The following is an 18968-nucleotide window of genomic DNA, read 5'->3' as shown; positions in this document are numbered from 1 at the left end:
AAGAGAGAGAGAGCATATAAGTGAGTTTGTCCTTCTGAGGCACCATACCCTGAGGCCAAAGGTATCAATGCCTGGAGCAGTTTAAGGAGAAGTTTTGCACTTGTGGAGTGGAGGCTATGTGGGTGACAGGGTTGTGTGTGTATGCGTCCCAGGGACAGGTGGTTTTGGTGTCTGTCTGTGTGCACACAACTGTGCCTGTCCTCCTCCTTTCACAAAGTTCTTCAGTTTATCTTTGAAAACCTCGCCAACACTTTGTCATTAATACGTAACAACAATGTGGAGAGGACAAAAAATCAACAAAAAAAGACAAACTATCTGTTTAGACTCGAGGCCTTTTTCTGCAACGTTACCTCTGGTGGCTACGTGAGCAGGCTACTAAAGCCTTCTGCAGCTTGAAACCAAACAGAAAGACAAGACAAATGATCGATTGGATTCATTAATTGAAACATAAAGCAGTGCATCCTCTATACTGCGCTGAACAAAGCATCATATTCCCACAAATACTTCGGAGAGCATAGAGTACACAAAAAAGTGAGCAAGTTTATTTCCTGTAGGCCAGGGGTTGGATGTGGGGGCAGAATCCTCCCAGGAGCCATAACCGGATGATTTGATTACACTTTTCATTGTGACTTTTATCACCTGCTCTGGATGCTCCGAAATCGATTTTTGTTTGCATTGCAACCATATGAGTCAGACGGCAGCCTGGGTGGTGGGAGTCACTCGATGACTCAAGACTGACATAATTTAGATGAGATTTTGTGGAGAGTCATAGTTTACAGATTTCAACTTGTATGTGAGCAGTACAAAGAGTTGCAGAGTGTACAGTGTTTACATATTAAGGGATTTCTGAAAGAACAATAATAAAAATATCGGTTCTAGCATATTACCATATATTGTATTTAAACTACTTTTTATGCCTGAAGGCAATATGTTTTCGGGTTGTCCGTCCGTCTGTCTGCCCCATTCCTTTACACTACAGTCACTTTCTTTGCTCTCTTTTCATCTTGATTCATCTCATCTAGAGAGAAGAGCAGAGAAACAGACTCTTTTTTTGTGGAAAACAGCCAGAGGCACCTGAGGGCCAGAACCTCAGAGTAGATCCCAACCTTAGCACATTTAAGCTAGCAACGAGACAGGCGGCATCTTAGAAAGATAATAAGAAGCACACAAGCATAAACATTACTTTCAAAGTTTTACAGTAGATATACATCAGTAGATATATATCAGTGACCTTGACCATTCAGTTCATCTCTGAGTCTAAGTGTCTAAATGTCCTGGTGTTGACATGTGGTTGTTCCCCAAGTTTGTCATTTTGCTTTGTGGCAATTTGATTAGTTGTGTCTACTTTTTGTTTCTTCTTAATACTTTCTCCTTTTTGTGTATTTTAATTTCCTAATGTCCTTTGAGACTTGCTCATGACAAGCGGTTTTATAAACTCAAACTTGCAATCACGTTGAAGACTGTGTGTGTATCTTCTGTAAAATTTTGAAAGTAATGTTTATGCTTGTCTGCTTCTTATTATCTTTCTAAGATGCCACCTGTCTCATTGCTAGGTTAAATGTGCTAAGGTTGACATCTACTCTGAGGTTCTAGCCCTCAGCTGGCTCCCCCGGCTATTTTCCACACATAAAGAGTCTGTTTCTGTGCTCTTCTCTCTAGATGAGATGAGTCAAGATGAAGAGAGCAAAGACAGTGACTGTAGTGTAAAATGATGAAGAAACTTTTATAGAAGAAGATGCAGTAAGCACATCAAATTCCAGCTCTTTCTTTTTTTGCTGTTAAAGAGGGCTTGATCTCGAAAAATCAAGGTAGACATGACACGTCTTCAAAAGTAAAAAGAAAGCTAAAATCACCCAATGTACACTGAGTATGTAATCAAATAGACAGAATCCGTAAATATTAACATTGTGATGTTTGAATACTTACAGTGATATTTCACTGTTTTAAAAAATCCTGGAAGTTGTTACTCTTTATCATTCACACCTACAGTGCAGAAGGTTCTAGGTACAATATAAATTCACACATTTATTGTCGAACCACTGTCATTAACACAATCTTTTTTATTATTTTATCCAATTTTATCACTATCAGCATTTTGTAATGAGATTTTGTAATGAGAAAAAAAAATACTTCTCAGGATATATATATATGTGAAAGAACACAGTGTAGGTGTAATTTTCCTTGGTTGAAAATATATTGGAGGCACATTTATTTGTTTGTCATTTGTCACTGTTAAAGTAAAATGTGGACTGAATAGACATGTTCACCCTTTAATAAAAACAGCACAATTAAAATTGTAAAACAACCAAACAGTGATTAGCTTATTTAGCTTTCTGTATTTGTGTTGTGTGGGTGCAGTTATACAGAAAACTGGACCAAACACACATCACTCCATCACTAAATCATACCTATTCGTGTTAGCCAGTGTTGACTTCTACACATTTGGAGCCTATTGGTGATAACCTGGAAAAATGGTAAGAATTAGCAACTTTGCAGTGGTAGCAGGCACAAAGAGAGACAGTGCAATCACACACGATCTCACAAGTTAGCTGCACCATGCTATAGCCAGATGGCTCTGTGTGTGTGTGTGTGTGTGTGTGTGTGTGTGTGTGTGTGTGTGTGTGTGTGTGTGTGTGTGTGTGTGTGTGTGCTCTAGGAGTCACTGTGGACCAGACACGGTGATATATTGCGATGGCTGGACCAGCCAGCTCCTCTCCTACCAGTTAATTAAAACCTCAGCCCCAGGGCCCCAGTTCATGTCACATCACATCATTCTCATCAATCAATCATATGTATGCATAAATTCCCACATACTGTACCTATGTATTCATGCAGCCTGTGTGAACAGCCTCATCATCATATACACCTACACAAACACACACCTACACCATGTATTTACGTAACAGATCATGAATATTATTCATTTTCACATTATAGGTCCAGCAAGGCAAGAGTATACAGTACATGACCACATTATTATTTCCAGACACAACCAGTCTGACTACGAGGGAATAGGTTGATTATTGAAAAGTGTTAAATCTATCCCAGGAGTTTGCTGTTGTGGGGAGTACATTGTGTTCACTTACAACCTCTTATAAATTCAAACAAATGGCAGACTGAGCAAGTGAATCAGCCTGAAGTTCCTGCTATTTCCTGAGCAAAAATGAATGCTACCCTGAAGAGTTTTGCTGAGTGACCAAAGGCTGCAAAGCTCTCTGTGCTTTGTAACACGATTAGTGTCCATCCCAATGTCAATAACTAGAAAAGACGCTAAAAGCAAGAGGCTTTTTGCTAATTTGTTTGTTCATCATGCTGACCTCTTACAAGTTTGCACTGCATTAGTGACATCAAACATTTTCTTGGCTAACATTTGCACCTGTTTCCTCTGGTTTGACATGTTGGATATTTCTCTGTGTGATCTTATGTAATAACTATCCCACTCTTCAAGCTGTCATCGCAATCATAAGAGACATTGATGTATGAAGCTCATGTTGAGCCATTATGTTGATCACACTGTCAAGCAGCGGCTGTTCCTATGTAGTGTAAGATTATGTGTGTGTGTGTGTGTGTGTGTGTGTGTGTGGAGCCACAGGGTATTGGTAATTGGTCTCATGGGAGCCTCAAAGAGAGACAGTGTAAGGCAAATAACCTCTCTCCCTTTGCATGCTCACACACATACTATACACATCATGTACGCACATACGCATGCTCACACACACACACACACACACACACACACATTGTTCTTTCTATAATTGTGAGGACACTTGACATAATGCATTCCCTAGCCCCTTACCCTAACCTACCCTACTTTAATCTTAACCTTAAAATAAATACTGAACCTTAAACTACTGACCCCAACCCACTTTAAACCTGACCTAAACCTAATTCAAACCTGAACCTTAGGACTGGCCAAAGTGTCTCACAATGATGCTTTCAAACCAAACTTTGTCCACAAAACCATAGACACAGGCATACACACAACACACACACACACACACAACACAGACGCAGTAATATATCCCTCCACTGGAGTGGAAGCTGCTAAGAGTGACTCTGTGACTCCCACTAAATCATTGGTTAGATTATCCTGAGGGGGATGAGTGATTTAGACCGTCGACTGCTTCAGCCCCCAAAGCTCTGAGGTGTCCTTTTCGCCCATGACATCACACCACTGCCCTTGAGTGTGAGTTTGTGTGTGTCTGTGTCATATTGATGTGTGTGTACGGGCTGCAGGAGATTACAATTTATTTAGCAGACAAGATAGAGACAGTGGGGTGATTTTGCTTGTTGTCTAAAAGAAATATGACTCAAACACAGTAGGTCCTCTGGCATAAAAGGGCTCTTAAGGAACAAGAAGTGCCTACTTCCACTCATCTGAAGGAACACATTTAGTGTGATGGGGGAAGGAAACATAAAAGCTGAAAAAGTTATGCTTGTTCCATCACTCCATGAAAATGATATGTCAAACAGAAGTGTCAGACATATGGCACGTTTCCTCCAAATCAACTTTTTTTTCTTCTGACAACATGAATTGTTGATCACAACACAACATAAAATTCAAAGGGATATATTGGACCATAAAATGGGAATCAAATCATCAGGCGCACATTCATTTCAGAGAGCACAATCCACGTTACAGAAATCACGACTTGTTTCAAAAGTGTTCTGGTGATTGACTGCGCACTGTCCAGAGCCCAGTTAGTGACAATGACAGGTCTTTGTGTAGAATCAATCATAGTGACTCTCGCTGGGTGAGCCCAAACTGTTTCTGACTGTGAGCCAGCAACACAGTTGGCAAATTATGATGGGTGTTGTGGCCAAGTGTTTTCACTTTGGTTTCTGTAATCTCTGTTAATCCCTTGCTGTTTGGCCGAAAAATCTTTTCTATCAGTAATACAGTGGTGTGTGAGCATGCTTACTGAGGTCAACATCACATTGAATTTTAGTATTTGCTCTTTCATCTCCTCATCTCCAGCTGGAAACATTTGAAAATGTATTTTCAAATACACCACTGAAAACTGGGGTTGGGAATTGATAACATTGTATTGATACCAGTGCCATTATCAACTCTGCTTACTGGTTTGATTCTTTATTGAATCCCTTACCAATTCCTTATCAATTTTCTGTTTTAAAAAAGCAGGCCTACACAGATTTTTACCACACAGTCAGACTCTGGCTGCAGCTTTATCATTCATTTTATGAATGACCCATTCAAACAGGCTCCCAGATTTCCTTTTAGAAATGTTCAAATATAAAATACTGTTTATTCTATGACTTGGTTAAATACATGATGGTTATAGTCAACATTTCACATTCAATATTTAATCAATTGATTTAGTCCAGAGTTGTAACTTAACTTTGACTGAGAGATAAGATAATCATTGTCTTGTTTTAAAATGATGTGTGCCATTTATTATCTGTTCTGGTTCCCACAGAGGTTGTTGCTGCTGGACACCATGAGTTTCATTTGGTGCATGCACATATAACCATGCAGTTATCTTTTCCGAGCTGCAGTTTATGTACACCCTTGCCTGTCGGCATTTATCAAAACTAATAAATAGCTGTATTTCAGTCTGACTGTCACAGAGCGACCCTGGAAGTGGCTGGCAAGCAAAACACAGACAGCTCAGTTAGAGAGACAGACTAGAGAGAGGTGCTCTGCCAGCTGGGACCTAATGTTAGCCTACTGTTATTTGCTGACATCAAACTTAGAGAGGAGAGAACAAGTTTATCTGATTGCTGTTCCTGCAGTTCACTCTCATTTTTTTTTGTTTGTTTGTTTTTTTCCTCTTGTCTTTGCGTAATTTGCAGAGCCCTATGCATCCTGCCCAGTGAGCATATAGGCATGGATAAAAAGATACGTTCGGGAGACATAGAAGTACTGTTGATTTGTTGTCTGGTTGATTTGTTGTCTGTTTTTTTGTTTTTCTGAGTTTTGTGGGCCATCAGTGAGCTGATACCTCATGTGTCCTTTTGATTTGAATTTGTTGCTGTAATTAGTAGCCTGTGGTATTATTATTCATATGTAAATGTGTATTGTTATGCTAATATTCCTGCTACTCTGTCACATGCAATTATGATTCAGTTAAGGAGGCCTTAATGGAGCCAACACCACATATCTTCCAATTATCGCTGATGGTTTTGTTAAAATGTTTTTTGTTTTTCATCCATTTGTAACTAAAAGGTGGATACTATCTAGTACACAAATCAAAAATCTGTTGAGGTGCAATATGAGAAGCTTATTCCATTGTTCAAGGTAAAGAAGTGTTTTCAGATAGAAGGATATTTATGACTGTGTGTGTATGTGAATCTGCACTGACCTCGAGAGCTCAAGCATAGTGTTGAGGGGTAACTGAATCTGCATCATATTTCTTTGAATCTTTTCTTCTACTGCTGTATGGATGCCCAGCAGCAGCCTCCAGCTTGTAAATGGTTACTTTACTTACTTCTGAATAGTATGTTCTTTATTTACTTTCTACTAAACTGCCTGTTGTGCACATTTTTATACATATTACAAGGCTCCTGGGTCACTGCATACATCTACAGTACAAACTGTAAGCTCTCTAAACACTGCATATAAAAAAAGTATAAAGCACAGACCAACAACCACAAACCAGCTTTTAAAGTGTCTCAGTGTATTATAATAAAAAGGTTAATATACTCACATTTAATAATGAGGATGATTATGAAGATGTTATTAACTGCATCATCAATGATCACAAAAATTGTATTATATTGTTCATTAATCTACCAAAAGTAATTTTTTTTTCCTGAAATAATGTGAGGAGCACAGTTTTTAATCTCTAGTTCAGTAACATGTCATAACAATCTTGCTGCAGTAAGCCTTGTTAGATGGGTATAACACTCAGTATAATGTCTGTGTGGAGAACAATAATACAGGGCACACCCAGTGTCAGGCCACCCGTCCCTGGTGAATTATGCATGGAGGTATTCTGTCATTATCTGTGCTGGTGCAAAACAGCGATAGCCCACCTATCGTAATAACGATAATAGCTTGGTGATTTAGACGCACACAGCAGATGTTCCTGAGCTGAAATAGTGCAACCAGCAGGCGCTGTTCACGCAAACTCACAATTGTGCATGCGTAGGCACACACAATTAACTGAATGCATGTGTGTTAGAGCATGTACACGGACACACGTTTGTGTGCGTGTGTGTGCATGATAACAGACTACTTCTGTTGGGTATTTCTTCATTCATGTGCATAAACGCACATATACTGATTTACACAAATTCAAAATACAAAACACACATGCACACACTTAAAGAACATGCAGAGAGCTGCAAAGAATTGAAATATCCCTATTGGAGTTGTCAATACCATGGTGCATTGTTTTCTTTGTGTTTTTTTTTTTTTTTTTTGTAGGAATAGAGTTTTTGTTGCAGCTGTCAGTAGTCAGGCATTAGAAGTCATTTCAGTGAACACTTTGACTAGACAATTCTCTTCCAGCCCCACTGTTGAACTGTCATTCAGCTGTCATATCCACAAAAGTTTGTCCTCAGCCTTGTTGTGAGCACAACAGACTGTTTTCTGAATAGAGTATCAGAGAGCTCGCACACACACACTCACACACACACTCTCACACACACACACACATACACACACACACACACACAAACACACACACACACGCAGACATAGACTTATATACTGCGTATAGTCAAACTTGACAAGCCATACACACATCCACATAAACAAAAACACATTTTGTTTTTCAGCCTCAATGTTTTGACTTATTTTTGTGTTAGTCTGTGTCGGGTGTGTGATGTGGTTTTGTGTTGATTTCATTCTTTTTATTCACATTGTCATTTCGCCCACTCCCAACACAAAGGCAATTTCAAAACTCTCACACACGCATGTGCACGCACACACACACACACACACACACACACACACACACACACACACACACACACACACACACACACACACGCATATACACGCAGACACAATCCCCACCCCCACATCCTGTACAGAGCATAAAAGCCCTCTCCAGATTGACAGATTACCTTTATAGTGTCACACTGTCATTCTGACGATGATGAAGTACAACACTGTTGTTATGACAACCATCAGTGGGTAGGTTTGTATCCATTCAACAGGCAGATCCACAAAAACAGTTAAGTGGTTCCCAAACCAGTTGCACGCTGAAAAGTGAGTAAGCATAATTTTGCCTCATATTTGCCAGCATTTTTCACATTCAAAGGAATCAGATATGTCACATGGAGCCTCATCGACGTTTCACACTGTGTCAGTGTGGGGCTCTGGTTCTGCTCTCACCAGCAAATCAGCTATTTGTCTCCAGGCTATCCCTCAGTCCATATTTTTAAGATATTCACATTGTGAACAATGCAGTCAATAGGTCAGTCGAAGTCCATGAATGCATCCATGTGAATGTTTAACAAGATTCTTCATTGATTGCCTGTGATGAACATTTGGATGACCCTACTGGAAAAATTTCACCAGTAAGTGTTAAGCAAGTGTAAATTAGATGATGATGATGACAAGTTGATTACAGCCAGCCAAAGCTTCTCAGCACTCTGAGTTATATAAGAAATTTGAACTTAATTTAGAGAAGATGGGTATCCATCACTAAGGTTTATGGAAAGCAGTGATGATGTCATTAAAATTACCTACTTTGTGCCTTGTCAGTAGCCTTTGTATGTTAAATCACTATAATAATACATTGTATGGATGCTGATAGCGCTTTTCTAGTCTTATCGAAGTCAAATCGCTTTACACTACAAGCCACATTCACCCATTCACTCCCACATTTATACAGTACATTTTATATGCATACTGCACTAATCTGTCACACACATAGTGATGATATATCGGGGGCAATTCAGGTTCAGTATCTTGCCCAAGGACATTTTGACATCTGAACTGGAGGAGTCGCAATGATGATGTTTACAGTTTGAACCTGTGGTAGATGAGAGAGGAGAATGTGATGCTCGTATATTTAGTGGCAGTGTTAATATATATATATAAATATATATATATATATATATATATATATATATATTTTTTTTTTTTTTTTTTTCAGGATGAATTCAATCATCAATATCATCACATGTGATTTTTAAAATCAGTTATTATCATTTATCTTTGAAACTGAAATGCTGATATTTTGAGTTTTGAGTTTTCAACCCACAAAATGTGTCTGCATCCAAATGCTCTGAATGCCCCAATTGTCTGTTTGTTCTGTAAATCTTTTGTGATTTATAGATTACAAACTTAAGTCTTACATGTGTGATCTATAAATCACCATCTATTTAACACATGCGCCACTGAACATGTGCACAACTGTTACATAAATCTACAAATTAAGCTACAGGGACTCTCTGATGTAATGTGAATACCTGCTTTGTGTGAGACAATTCATTTTTTAGTTGTTTTAGTGATTTGGGAGATTTATAAATGCAACAGGAGGAGTGTGTACAAGGCTCGATGCTATTCTTCACAACTCCTCCTGCCGTCTTTCTCTAACTTTTCCTCAAATGGCCACATGGTTACATAAATGTTTTAGGGGGAGAGCCATTCATTGAAACTCATTCAAAGCTAATTAGTACTGAAGGTTTATGTATAGTGTCATGAAAATGGCCCTATTAAATAGACAATATCAGTTTTATTTCAACCCCAATGAACAAATGTTTGAAAGCTGGGTGTCAGTTAGTTGGGAGGGGGATCCCCCCCCACCTCCCAGCTGGAGAACCTGCTGTCATATCCAAGGCCATCCATCCTGCTTGTTCAGCTGAACTAGACACTGAATACCTCCCGGCTCCCAGGTGTGTTGTAGCTGACCTTGACACCAGGTCTCTTTGCAGGAAGAAATGAATGAATATCATCATGGAGATCAAGTAGCACCATTTCAATTCCTACTTCTGGTTTATTGTTGATGCTCACGTTGACACATATCTCCAACCTTGACGCCACAGTGTACAGGATTTTTGTGTGATTATGACATTCGACATCATTATTGTGTTGGCATTCATCTTTTTCGGAGAGGACAATAATCAGCTATCATAATTTGGATGTCACCTTGTGCATCTTTCACAATATCATGACATTTTAATAACTAAATAAAATGATTAGTCAAGAAAATGAAAAGTCAAAACATCAATCAGTCATATTTTTTTCTTTCAGCTCTACAGTAAACCTTTCCTGCCTCTGTGTCACATTTACAAATTCACTGTTGGTGTCTCAAAATTGTTTTAAATTTGTACCAGTTGCTGATATTTGGCTGAATGAGAAAACTTTTTTTGTGACATTTTGTTTATACTTTTGTCAGTCAGTCTTCCAAAATTCTGTCTGATTATTGCAGCGAGGAAAGACAAACAATGCCCCAGTGTTTGTACTGTGACATCTTCTTTTTATATCTCTGTGCAGGCGACAGCCAAGGCTGGAGGCATTATCTTTTTGGGTTATCTGTCAGTCCGTCCCAAAATCTCATGAACACGATATCTCTGTAATCCCCTGTGGGAATTTCTTTAAATTTGGTGCTAACGTTCATTTGGACTCAAGGATGAACTGATTAGAATTTGTTGGTCAAAGGTCAAAGGTCACTGTGATCTCACAAAACACATTTTTGGCCATAACTCGTGTGCTAATTATGACACAATTTAACACCAATATCTATTCGGACAAAACGATGAAGCAATGACGTTTTATATCCCAAAAGTCAAAGGTCAACTTCACTGTGACATTAAAATGTTCTGCACAAACACGTCTGGCCATTATTCAACACTGCATTTCAGGAAGTGGAGATTATGACCATAATTCCTGCAACTTGGATGGATAGCAGAAGCACACAGTGCTACCATGAGGCGATAATTCTAGTTTGTTGTTATTGTAGTTGTCTTTATCTAATAATATCTGAAATACCCAACCCCCCCGGTCTCAGGGGGATCTTTAGTTTAAAATGTCTTAAGTGACGATGAATGAAAAAACATGATGTTAAAACCACGTGAACATTTGCGTTAATGACTGAATACCCTCGCCAGGACTTCTTGTCCTGTCTTGCACTCAGACTCTGATCCTCTCCATCACTGGTGTCATTTGACTGCCTGTAATAATCAGGTCTGCACTGTTTCACCTGTCCTCATGACTCTCGTCCTCGCAAACTTGCATTAGAGTGATTGCTGATTGAGATGTAATATTAATTTGGGAAACCTTTTTAAGAAATTGGATATGTTTGGATGCAAAAGAAACAATATTCACCTGTTTCAACAGCCACAAAATATCTGGACTCTGTCTGACATGATCCTGCTGTAGGGAATAAACAGACGCTCTTTGGAGGAAATTCCTTGAGGGAAGTTGAGGTTCTTTTCTTTCTCCTCTGCAGTTTTGGCAGAGGGGCGCCTTTCTTGGTGTACCGTGCTGATTACGATACAATGCCACCACTAATGTTGCAAATGCAGTTACAAATGATAGAAATCCAATTAGTGAAATGGTTTTTCGAAAAATAGTGTTTTCTATGAAGACACCCGTCAGAGTTTTTTCAAGAGCAGGAGGTGGTGTGAAATTTGACGGAGGCGACTATACCTCATAATTCTCTATGCAGGAAAAACCCTAATGATCACAGTGAAATCAGGCCTGTCTCTGTATTGCACTCTCAGTTTTTAATTTTAAACTGAAAATTGTGAAATTGAGGTCTGTCTCATTCAGGTGATTTTTTTTAATTTATTCCCTATCCCTCTCCACAGAGTGTTACTGGTCTCTGTGCTGTAGTAAATTAGACATGCAGGCTCAATGTCATTTTCTGTCAAAAGGATCAGAGCTCTTTCCTAACTAACTTATACTTGCAAGGTAATCACTAAAAATTGAAATAAGTTGATCCCTTGGCCCACAGGAAAAACACACAAATAATGAAATATGGATTCATGCCTGTAAATATAGCTAGTTTTCAGAAAGCCCAGACGTGTTTAGGGCTACTTCTTGGTGAGGCATTAGTAAACATCACACAAGGGATTATGGTCTATTAGGCTCCTGCTTTAACGCTGGCAATAATGAAATGAACCAGCACTGCACACCAAGACTTCCATTCATTCCTCTCTCCAACTCAACAGGATAGTAATTATGGAAGACATTAAGTGCTTTTAGTTCAGTGTTTGTGTGAATTTGACACCTTGTGTATGTGTAGTTTTTTTTTTTTTTTTCTTTTTTAAATCTGTGTATCTGTGTTGATGTGTATAGACATGAATGTCTGTGCACATATGCAGCAACATATATGGCACCAGTAAACTCAACAAAGCAAGTCCTTTCTTAAAATGACTGAACCACAGAGCTAACCATGATGGCCATAGAGTCAGGTGATGGAAACAGAGGGAAACAGAGCACTGGACGAGCAGGGCAGTACGACTCATTTGTGTTGACTAATCCAGCACTCTCAGCTCCAGTGTCTGACTGACAGCACTGTCAGCAGCATGTCAGGAGAAACACTCTGAGGTGCAGTGGCATTTCATAACTGAACTATGACCAAGACACCAACAATGATGTTTGCACATTCTAGATGACAAACAGAGACATTAAAACATGAGTCTTCAGTAAAACAAGAGAGCCATGTACAGTAGAGAGCTGTGGGGCAGGTGCTCTCCAGCTCAGCTGAACTGACTCCACGTGTGCAGGGGAGTGAATGATTGTTTATTTGTCCAACATGTAGACAAGGCATTATGAAGTAAAGTACATTAGTAATAATGTGGAGTGTTTATAAAAAAACAAAAAACTATAGATAAGAAAAAGCATGAACCACAAGTAGCCAAGCAAGTAATACATTGAAGGTTAGGGTTGGACTTCAGCATTTGGCTGTGATGGTTAAGTGCACATGCACACACATACACATTTTACCCTTACCTTAACGTAACATACAACATACAATTACAATTAACACAACATACAATTAACCAAAACATCATTAAGATTAGCTCTGTGCAGAATTTGCTGCTGAATGCTTTACCTGTAGAGTGCGTGTTTGTGTGGATATTATGTCTTATGTGAGAGCAAACTGTGTGCATGTGTGTTTGCTTGCTGAGCATACATAGACACGCACTGCATGCTGACAGCCTTATCAAGGCAGGCAAGTGTTCTTAAGTGCTACTATCTGTGAAAGGAGGCAGCTGGAGGATTTGAGCAGAACCTTGTGTGACAGTGTGTAACTCTCTCAGAATAATGCTCTCCACACTGTGGACTAATAACTCATGAAGGATGTGGCTGCTGGGATTCCCGGCTTAGACTTTAAGTCCCTCAGTCTTTATATTCCCATGATGCATAAACACACATCTCCACGCACAAATTAGGACTATAGTGGCGAACCATATTTTTCTCCAAGGCTTTGTGAATGCCAAGTGGAGTGTGTGGGTATGCATACATGTGGCTTTCACTGGGAACGGTAGAGGACGCTGTCTGTTGATTTAAGCTGTGTGTCGGTTAAGAGTTGGGTAGTGAATTTAAAATGTCTCTCTAACACAGGCTCACAGTAAAAGAGTCGCACTGCCTTGCTGGGTGTAGTGTTGTGGCATTGCAGGCGAGAGTGTGCAGTGTTGTGGAATAATGCTTATTAAATCGCTCTTTCCTGTGTACCAGCTCTCTGAGTGTCTCATGCAAATTTTTTCACCCTCCGTCTTGCCCCTCTCTCTTGAACCAACTACACTTTAACACAGTGACACAATGTTTACTACTGTTACCCTGTTGGCCTTCCTTCAGGCACATGAAAGCACAGTTCCCCCATCGCTTTGTTTTCATTTTCCTGTCGTGTCTTTTCTACTATGTGTGTATGTGTATGTCTGTGTGTTTGTCTACAATGACGGTGTGGCAAGTGACATTAGTGATACAGCAGATCCAGAGTCCATCTGACATGATGATGTATTTTCTGCATTTTTCTCTTTCTCAACTTCCCCTAGTAATACTCTCCCTGAATCTGCCAGCATGCCAAGCAAGTGTAAAACAGAGGATGACGCAGATGAAGAATCAGAACCATAACTCAATAAAAACTGGAATAAAAAAAAAAGACTAACCAGTATCAAACATTATCTATGATCGAAGGACCACGACAGGCCCATGAGAGAGAATTGAATATACTAGAGCAGAAAGACCATGGTCAACCTCATGAGTATATATTTTAACCTCTGTCAGTCAAGCAGAGATTTGCTGAGCATAATCCTAATTCATATTCAGACAGTTAAAGAAATTCACAAAAGGAAGCTACTCTGAGTAGTCACATTTTTTATTTCAACATTCACCACTTTAGATCAACTTAGGCATAATTGCCTTATTTCAAATTTCTCTGCTGGTCCAAGCATTTGAACCAAAGACCTTTTGCTCACAATCCCACATTTCTGACCTTCAGGCTGTTGCTGCCCCCATAATGATGGTGTCATTTGTCCAACAAGCTACTAAGCTTTTTTTTGTAATTAATTATTTTTTTTATTTCAACTGACCAGAATAATTGTGAAATTAAGTTAATATAGAGGCTATTATATAGACCCTATGTGTATGTGTGTGTGTTTGTGTGTACATATATATATATATATATATATATATATATATATAAGTGCATGTAAAAATGATTAGTTCTTACAGCAGTTAAAGTAGTTAATTCTATAGAAGTAAAAGAAGTCTATAGTTAATTCACTTCAACCTTTTCTCCCACATTGCTGTGATTTGATGATTAGGTGATTACATTTCTGCTTAGCTAATTTGTAACTGATCTGACTCTTCATGCATTCATGCTGCATTCATGCTCATTCCTTAGTGTGATTAGCAGTGATTAGCGGTTACATAACAATTACTTTCAACTGAAAGGAAATGCGGCACAAGCTGCATCCTGAGGGCAGAATGGGCGGAGATCATGTAGATGCAGACAAAAACTTCAGAGACACAAAAACTATTGACTAAAGGCTAAAAGTTAATATTGACTCCCGCAACTATTTGGTCAAAGTAAAGTAGTTCTTTCTTTCTTTCTTTCTTTCTTGAACCAATCCATGGTTTCTGTAATGATCTCAGCAAGTTCCACTAATCAAACTGATCCATTTAACTTACAGATGCTTATGGTTTAATGTGGACCTTGATTGTGGTGTGCCACTGTACCTGCAGTTTAACTTAATAATGAATTATTAACTTAATAATAAACCAGAAGCGAAACTTCAGTGGCTCATAAGCACTACTGAAGCATCCATCTGCTCAGTCCACATGAACTCTGACCTTTGGTATGGGCATCATGTTTCCGAACCAGCTGGCCTGTCAGCAGCACAAGCCCTGAAGTTCTACAAGGACAGAAGCCACATTGTTGAACAGGCTGACTGACATCAGAAGTTCACTGAACAAAAGAACCACATTCAATTAGGTTCAAGTAACAGCAGTAACACATTTGAATTTCTTCCCTTCTTTGTCCTTTATTTGTGCTGATCTAAATGGCCAGTTCCTTGTCTGGTTCCATGGCAGAAGTATTCATCACTGCATGTATTACAAGACATTGTGTATAGCATCAGGCTGCTGTGTTTAAAATCAACCAGTCCAGTCATATGAAAGCTGTTTAGAAAATGCCAGTCTCTGGAATACCAATACCATCTTAACCAACCTGACACACAGACAGATAAACACATGTAAATGTATTCGCTCATTCTCATATACCTCCACAAACTTGTACACACATGAAGGCACACAAGCACTTTATCCACAAATTGTATGATGACACCCAAGGCACACATGCACACACTCTGACAGAAATTCAATTAGAAAGTCGGGTATGTGGAATACCAAGCAGTCTTAATGGGAGAAATGCAGAAACAAGGCAAGCAGCCCAGACAGCCAGTCTAATGGTGTAGATGAAGTCAGATGAAAGAGTCTATATGTATCAGTTAGTCTGTCTGTGTGTGTATTGATCACACAGCTGGAGGCTCAGTACTTGTCTTTCTGCCTGTCTCTTTCCTTTTACCTCTCTTTGTCTGTTTCTCTGTGTTGACCACCCCATCAGTCACTGATCAATTGACAGCGATCAAGAGAACGAAAAAGAAATCTTGTCTTGTGTGTGTCCATGAGCGTGAATGTATGTGTGTGCACATGTAGTTGTGTACCTATCCATTTTAGAGCAGTGTACAGGACCTCATTCTGTAAAATGCTACACTTTGCGAATGAATTGCTTTATTTTGTCGCTTATTTTTCAAATAACGTAGGTCATCGGCAGTAACTTTCAGTGCAGTAAATATTTAAAAGATTTTACAAATATTAAAATACAGAAACTTGACATTTTACACTCTGCATTCAATGCAAATGAATAGTAAGTTAAAGGTGGCAGCTGAATGTCTCCTCTATAAATAAAAATTCAAAGATGAGTGAGCCATTTCTTCATTCCAAGGTTTCATTCTCTGTTTAATAGGTTTTACTTTTCCACATATTTTTATACAGCACTTTGGAAGCTTTCGTGTAAAATGTGGCTGCTATACTACAATTATTACAATTATTATTATTCTTATTATTTACCCTTTCCTTCTTTTGCAGTTCGACAGATGAGCAGTTTCGCTGGAACGCTCAAGGTAAAGTTCACCATGAATATTTGTACAAACACCTACATACTGCTCAGCCTTGCATGTAAAGCTATTGTTGCATGAATTGTTGAAAGAAACCTTTTTCATCAGTGTTTTTTTAAGTTTTTAAAGGTTACATACAGACATACTTAAATACACAGATACAGACAAATTCCCAAATTTGCTGCCACACACTTCACATTCCGTCAACTCCAACAACTTCCAGTCAGGCAGCTCTGGACCCTGGACTTAGCAGGGTCCATTCCAGCATATAATCAAAAGGTCCTACAGCTCATAGCTACGACATAATGTGACGTGTTTTATGGACTGTGGGGGGAGAGAATTGCAGTTACAGTCCAGAGACATCTCATTCATCTCTCTGCCTCCTTCCCTCTGTCTCTCTCTGTCTCTGGTCCTCTCTTCTCTTCCACAGCGGATGGACAAAAGGATATCGAAGACGAGTTGACCACAGGTTTGGAGTTGGTGGATTCCTGCATTCGCTCCCTTCAGGAATCTGGAATACTTGACAGCGGAGAACGTAAGAGTACTTATCAACATCACACTGAAAGAGTCCCTGTCCCCCCTGCATTATCTGAGTCTAAATAGATGGCACTTTCATTGTGAACACGATTACTGTGGGTGCTCCACACCCAGCTGTTTTCCCATTTTCCAAATAGGCTTCTACCAAAAGCATCACTCTATGTGGGTGCAGAAAAATTCAGCATAGCTCTTCAGTGTGTGTGTGTGTGTGTGTGTGTGTGTGTGTGTGTGTGTGTGTTTTTCCCCAAAAGAGAGCACTGCAAATAGCTACTTGTTAAATACACACAAAAGTGACATGTTGCTGTCTTCAGTGAAAGGCTGAAAAAACAGGAAGGTTTTTTGCTTTAGCTGATACTGTAGTTGGTGAGATGTTACAGCTGAGCTACACAAACATTTATGAACATAAATAAGTTTATAGAGAAACAGAAAGTTAAAAAAAAAAAAAAAAAAGTTAATGTGATGAAATTACAGTGTCAATTTAAATTCCAATTATTTCAATCCATTTTCAGACCTGACACAGAGCAGAGCAGATGAAACAAAATGCAATTTCGGTCTAACAGCATAAAGGTACAAACCAAATTTAATTTGAGTAATTTTTTATTATTATTTTTTTTTATTCACATTTTCTCTTCTTTGATTTTTCAGCACTGTTTACACACAACAAATCAAAATTAAGGTCTGTTTACCTGTAGCAAACAGTTCCGCAAGTGTAAACAAACCTGTAACTTATTCAAAAGCCATACAAATCTAATTTTTAATTTTACTGCTGTTGTTAAAGAGTGACTGAGGGCAGAAGAATATCCAGGCAATCTTAATAAAGGAGTGCGGTGTGTATTGTTTGGTAATTATTTTTGTTCTGGTGAAAGAGAAGGAGAAAATGTACTCGTTTTAGTCTCCTAGGCCATTAGATATCTGGCCTAAGTGCAGCAATTCCCAGCGTTGATATTAAGTTCTCAGATTTCTACTTAAAGTAAGCAAGTTGAGTCGAGGGAGGATTTTGTTCCAGATTAGACATTATGTAAATAGTTGGATAAAGCAGGATAAATATTTTTAATTTTTTATAAAGGTATTACTCACACATAAAATGCATTCTGTAGTTTGACACTGAAATTTTAACAAAATAGATTAATAAACACAACTGACAAAATGAAGCACTAGAGGTGTTCTTCTATGAGCAGATAAAAATGTCATTGCTCTTTGGATAAACAGACAAACGCACTGTGCCCCTCCTGGATTTGTACCAACAACTGCCCAGTTTCAAGCAGCCTTTCCATCTCGTGAGCCTCAGATTCTGATAAACTCATTCAAACAATGATTGAGAGGCGGACTATGTGGGAGGTCTCGCTAAATGTGCTTGGCATTTTCTTTTCAGGTCATTGGTTTTGGAACACTGCATTCCCATTTCGCTTATTGTCTGCTGACCTTTTTGATAGTTGATATTGTTTTAATGGATGGCATTTTAAGACGTGTTGCTCAGTGCATTTCTATGTGAGGAGTTTACTCACATGCCATAAGCTTTACCATGTATAATTTCTGGTACTGTGAGAATGGGCTGGCCTGTGTGGGGCACCAATGTAATATTTATGTATAGCACACACACCAGCTTATATGAGGCATAGAAGTCTTGAGTTGTGTATGTGGGATTGAAAAAAAGCTGGACAGGATAAAAGAGAGAAAGCTGGTTTGGAACATTTACCTCAAAATTACTGTTGGTGGTCTGCATTGATAAGAAGCAGGTTGCATGTTGTAGCACATGCAGAACAGTGGGGAGACATGTCAAATCATTTGATTTTTATCTTGCCTGAGCCCCAGACCCTCCTCCTTTATCTGAGTCCAAAAACAGTAGATGGCACTTTCATTGTGAGCGCTCTTACTGTGGGTGC

At 38.9% G+C, this 18968-nt stretch overlaps 1 protein-coding gene across 2 annotated transcripts in view; it reads left to right on the top strand.

Moving 5' to 3' along the window:
- Positions 1-18968, top strand: part of ctnnd2a (catenin (cadherin-associated protein), delta 2a) — a 249987-nt gene that overhangs the window by 97497 nt on the left and 133522 nt on the right. For both annotated transcript variants that reach the window (XM_071485479.1, XM_071485478.1), the window contains exons 4-5: positions 16520-16554; positions 16979-17083. In XM_071485479.1, the coding sequence (XP_071341580.1) occupies positions 16520-16554; positions 16979-17083 (140 nt within the window). The remainder of the gene's footprint in view (positions 1-16519; positions 16555-16978; positions 17084-18968) is intronic.

Source organism: Trachinotus anak, unplaced genomic scaffold (assembly GCF_046630095.1).
Source record: "Trachinotus anak isolate AG129_WGS33_773 ecotype Australia unplaced genomic scaffold, CSIRO_AGI_Tana_v1 ptg000009l, whole genome shotgun sequence".
Classification (NCBI taxonomy): Eukaryota; Metazoa; Chordata; class Actinopteri; order Carangiformes; family Carangidae; genus Trachinotus; species Trachinotus anak.
Note: the sequence above shows the minus strand (reverse complement) of the source record. Positions and strands in the feature narration are given on the sequence as shown.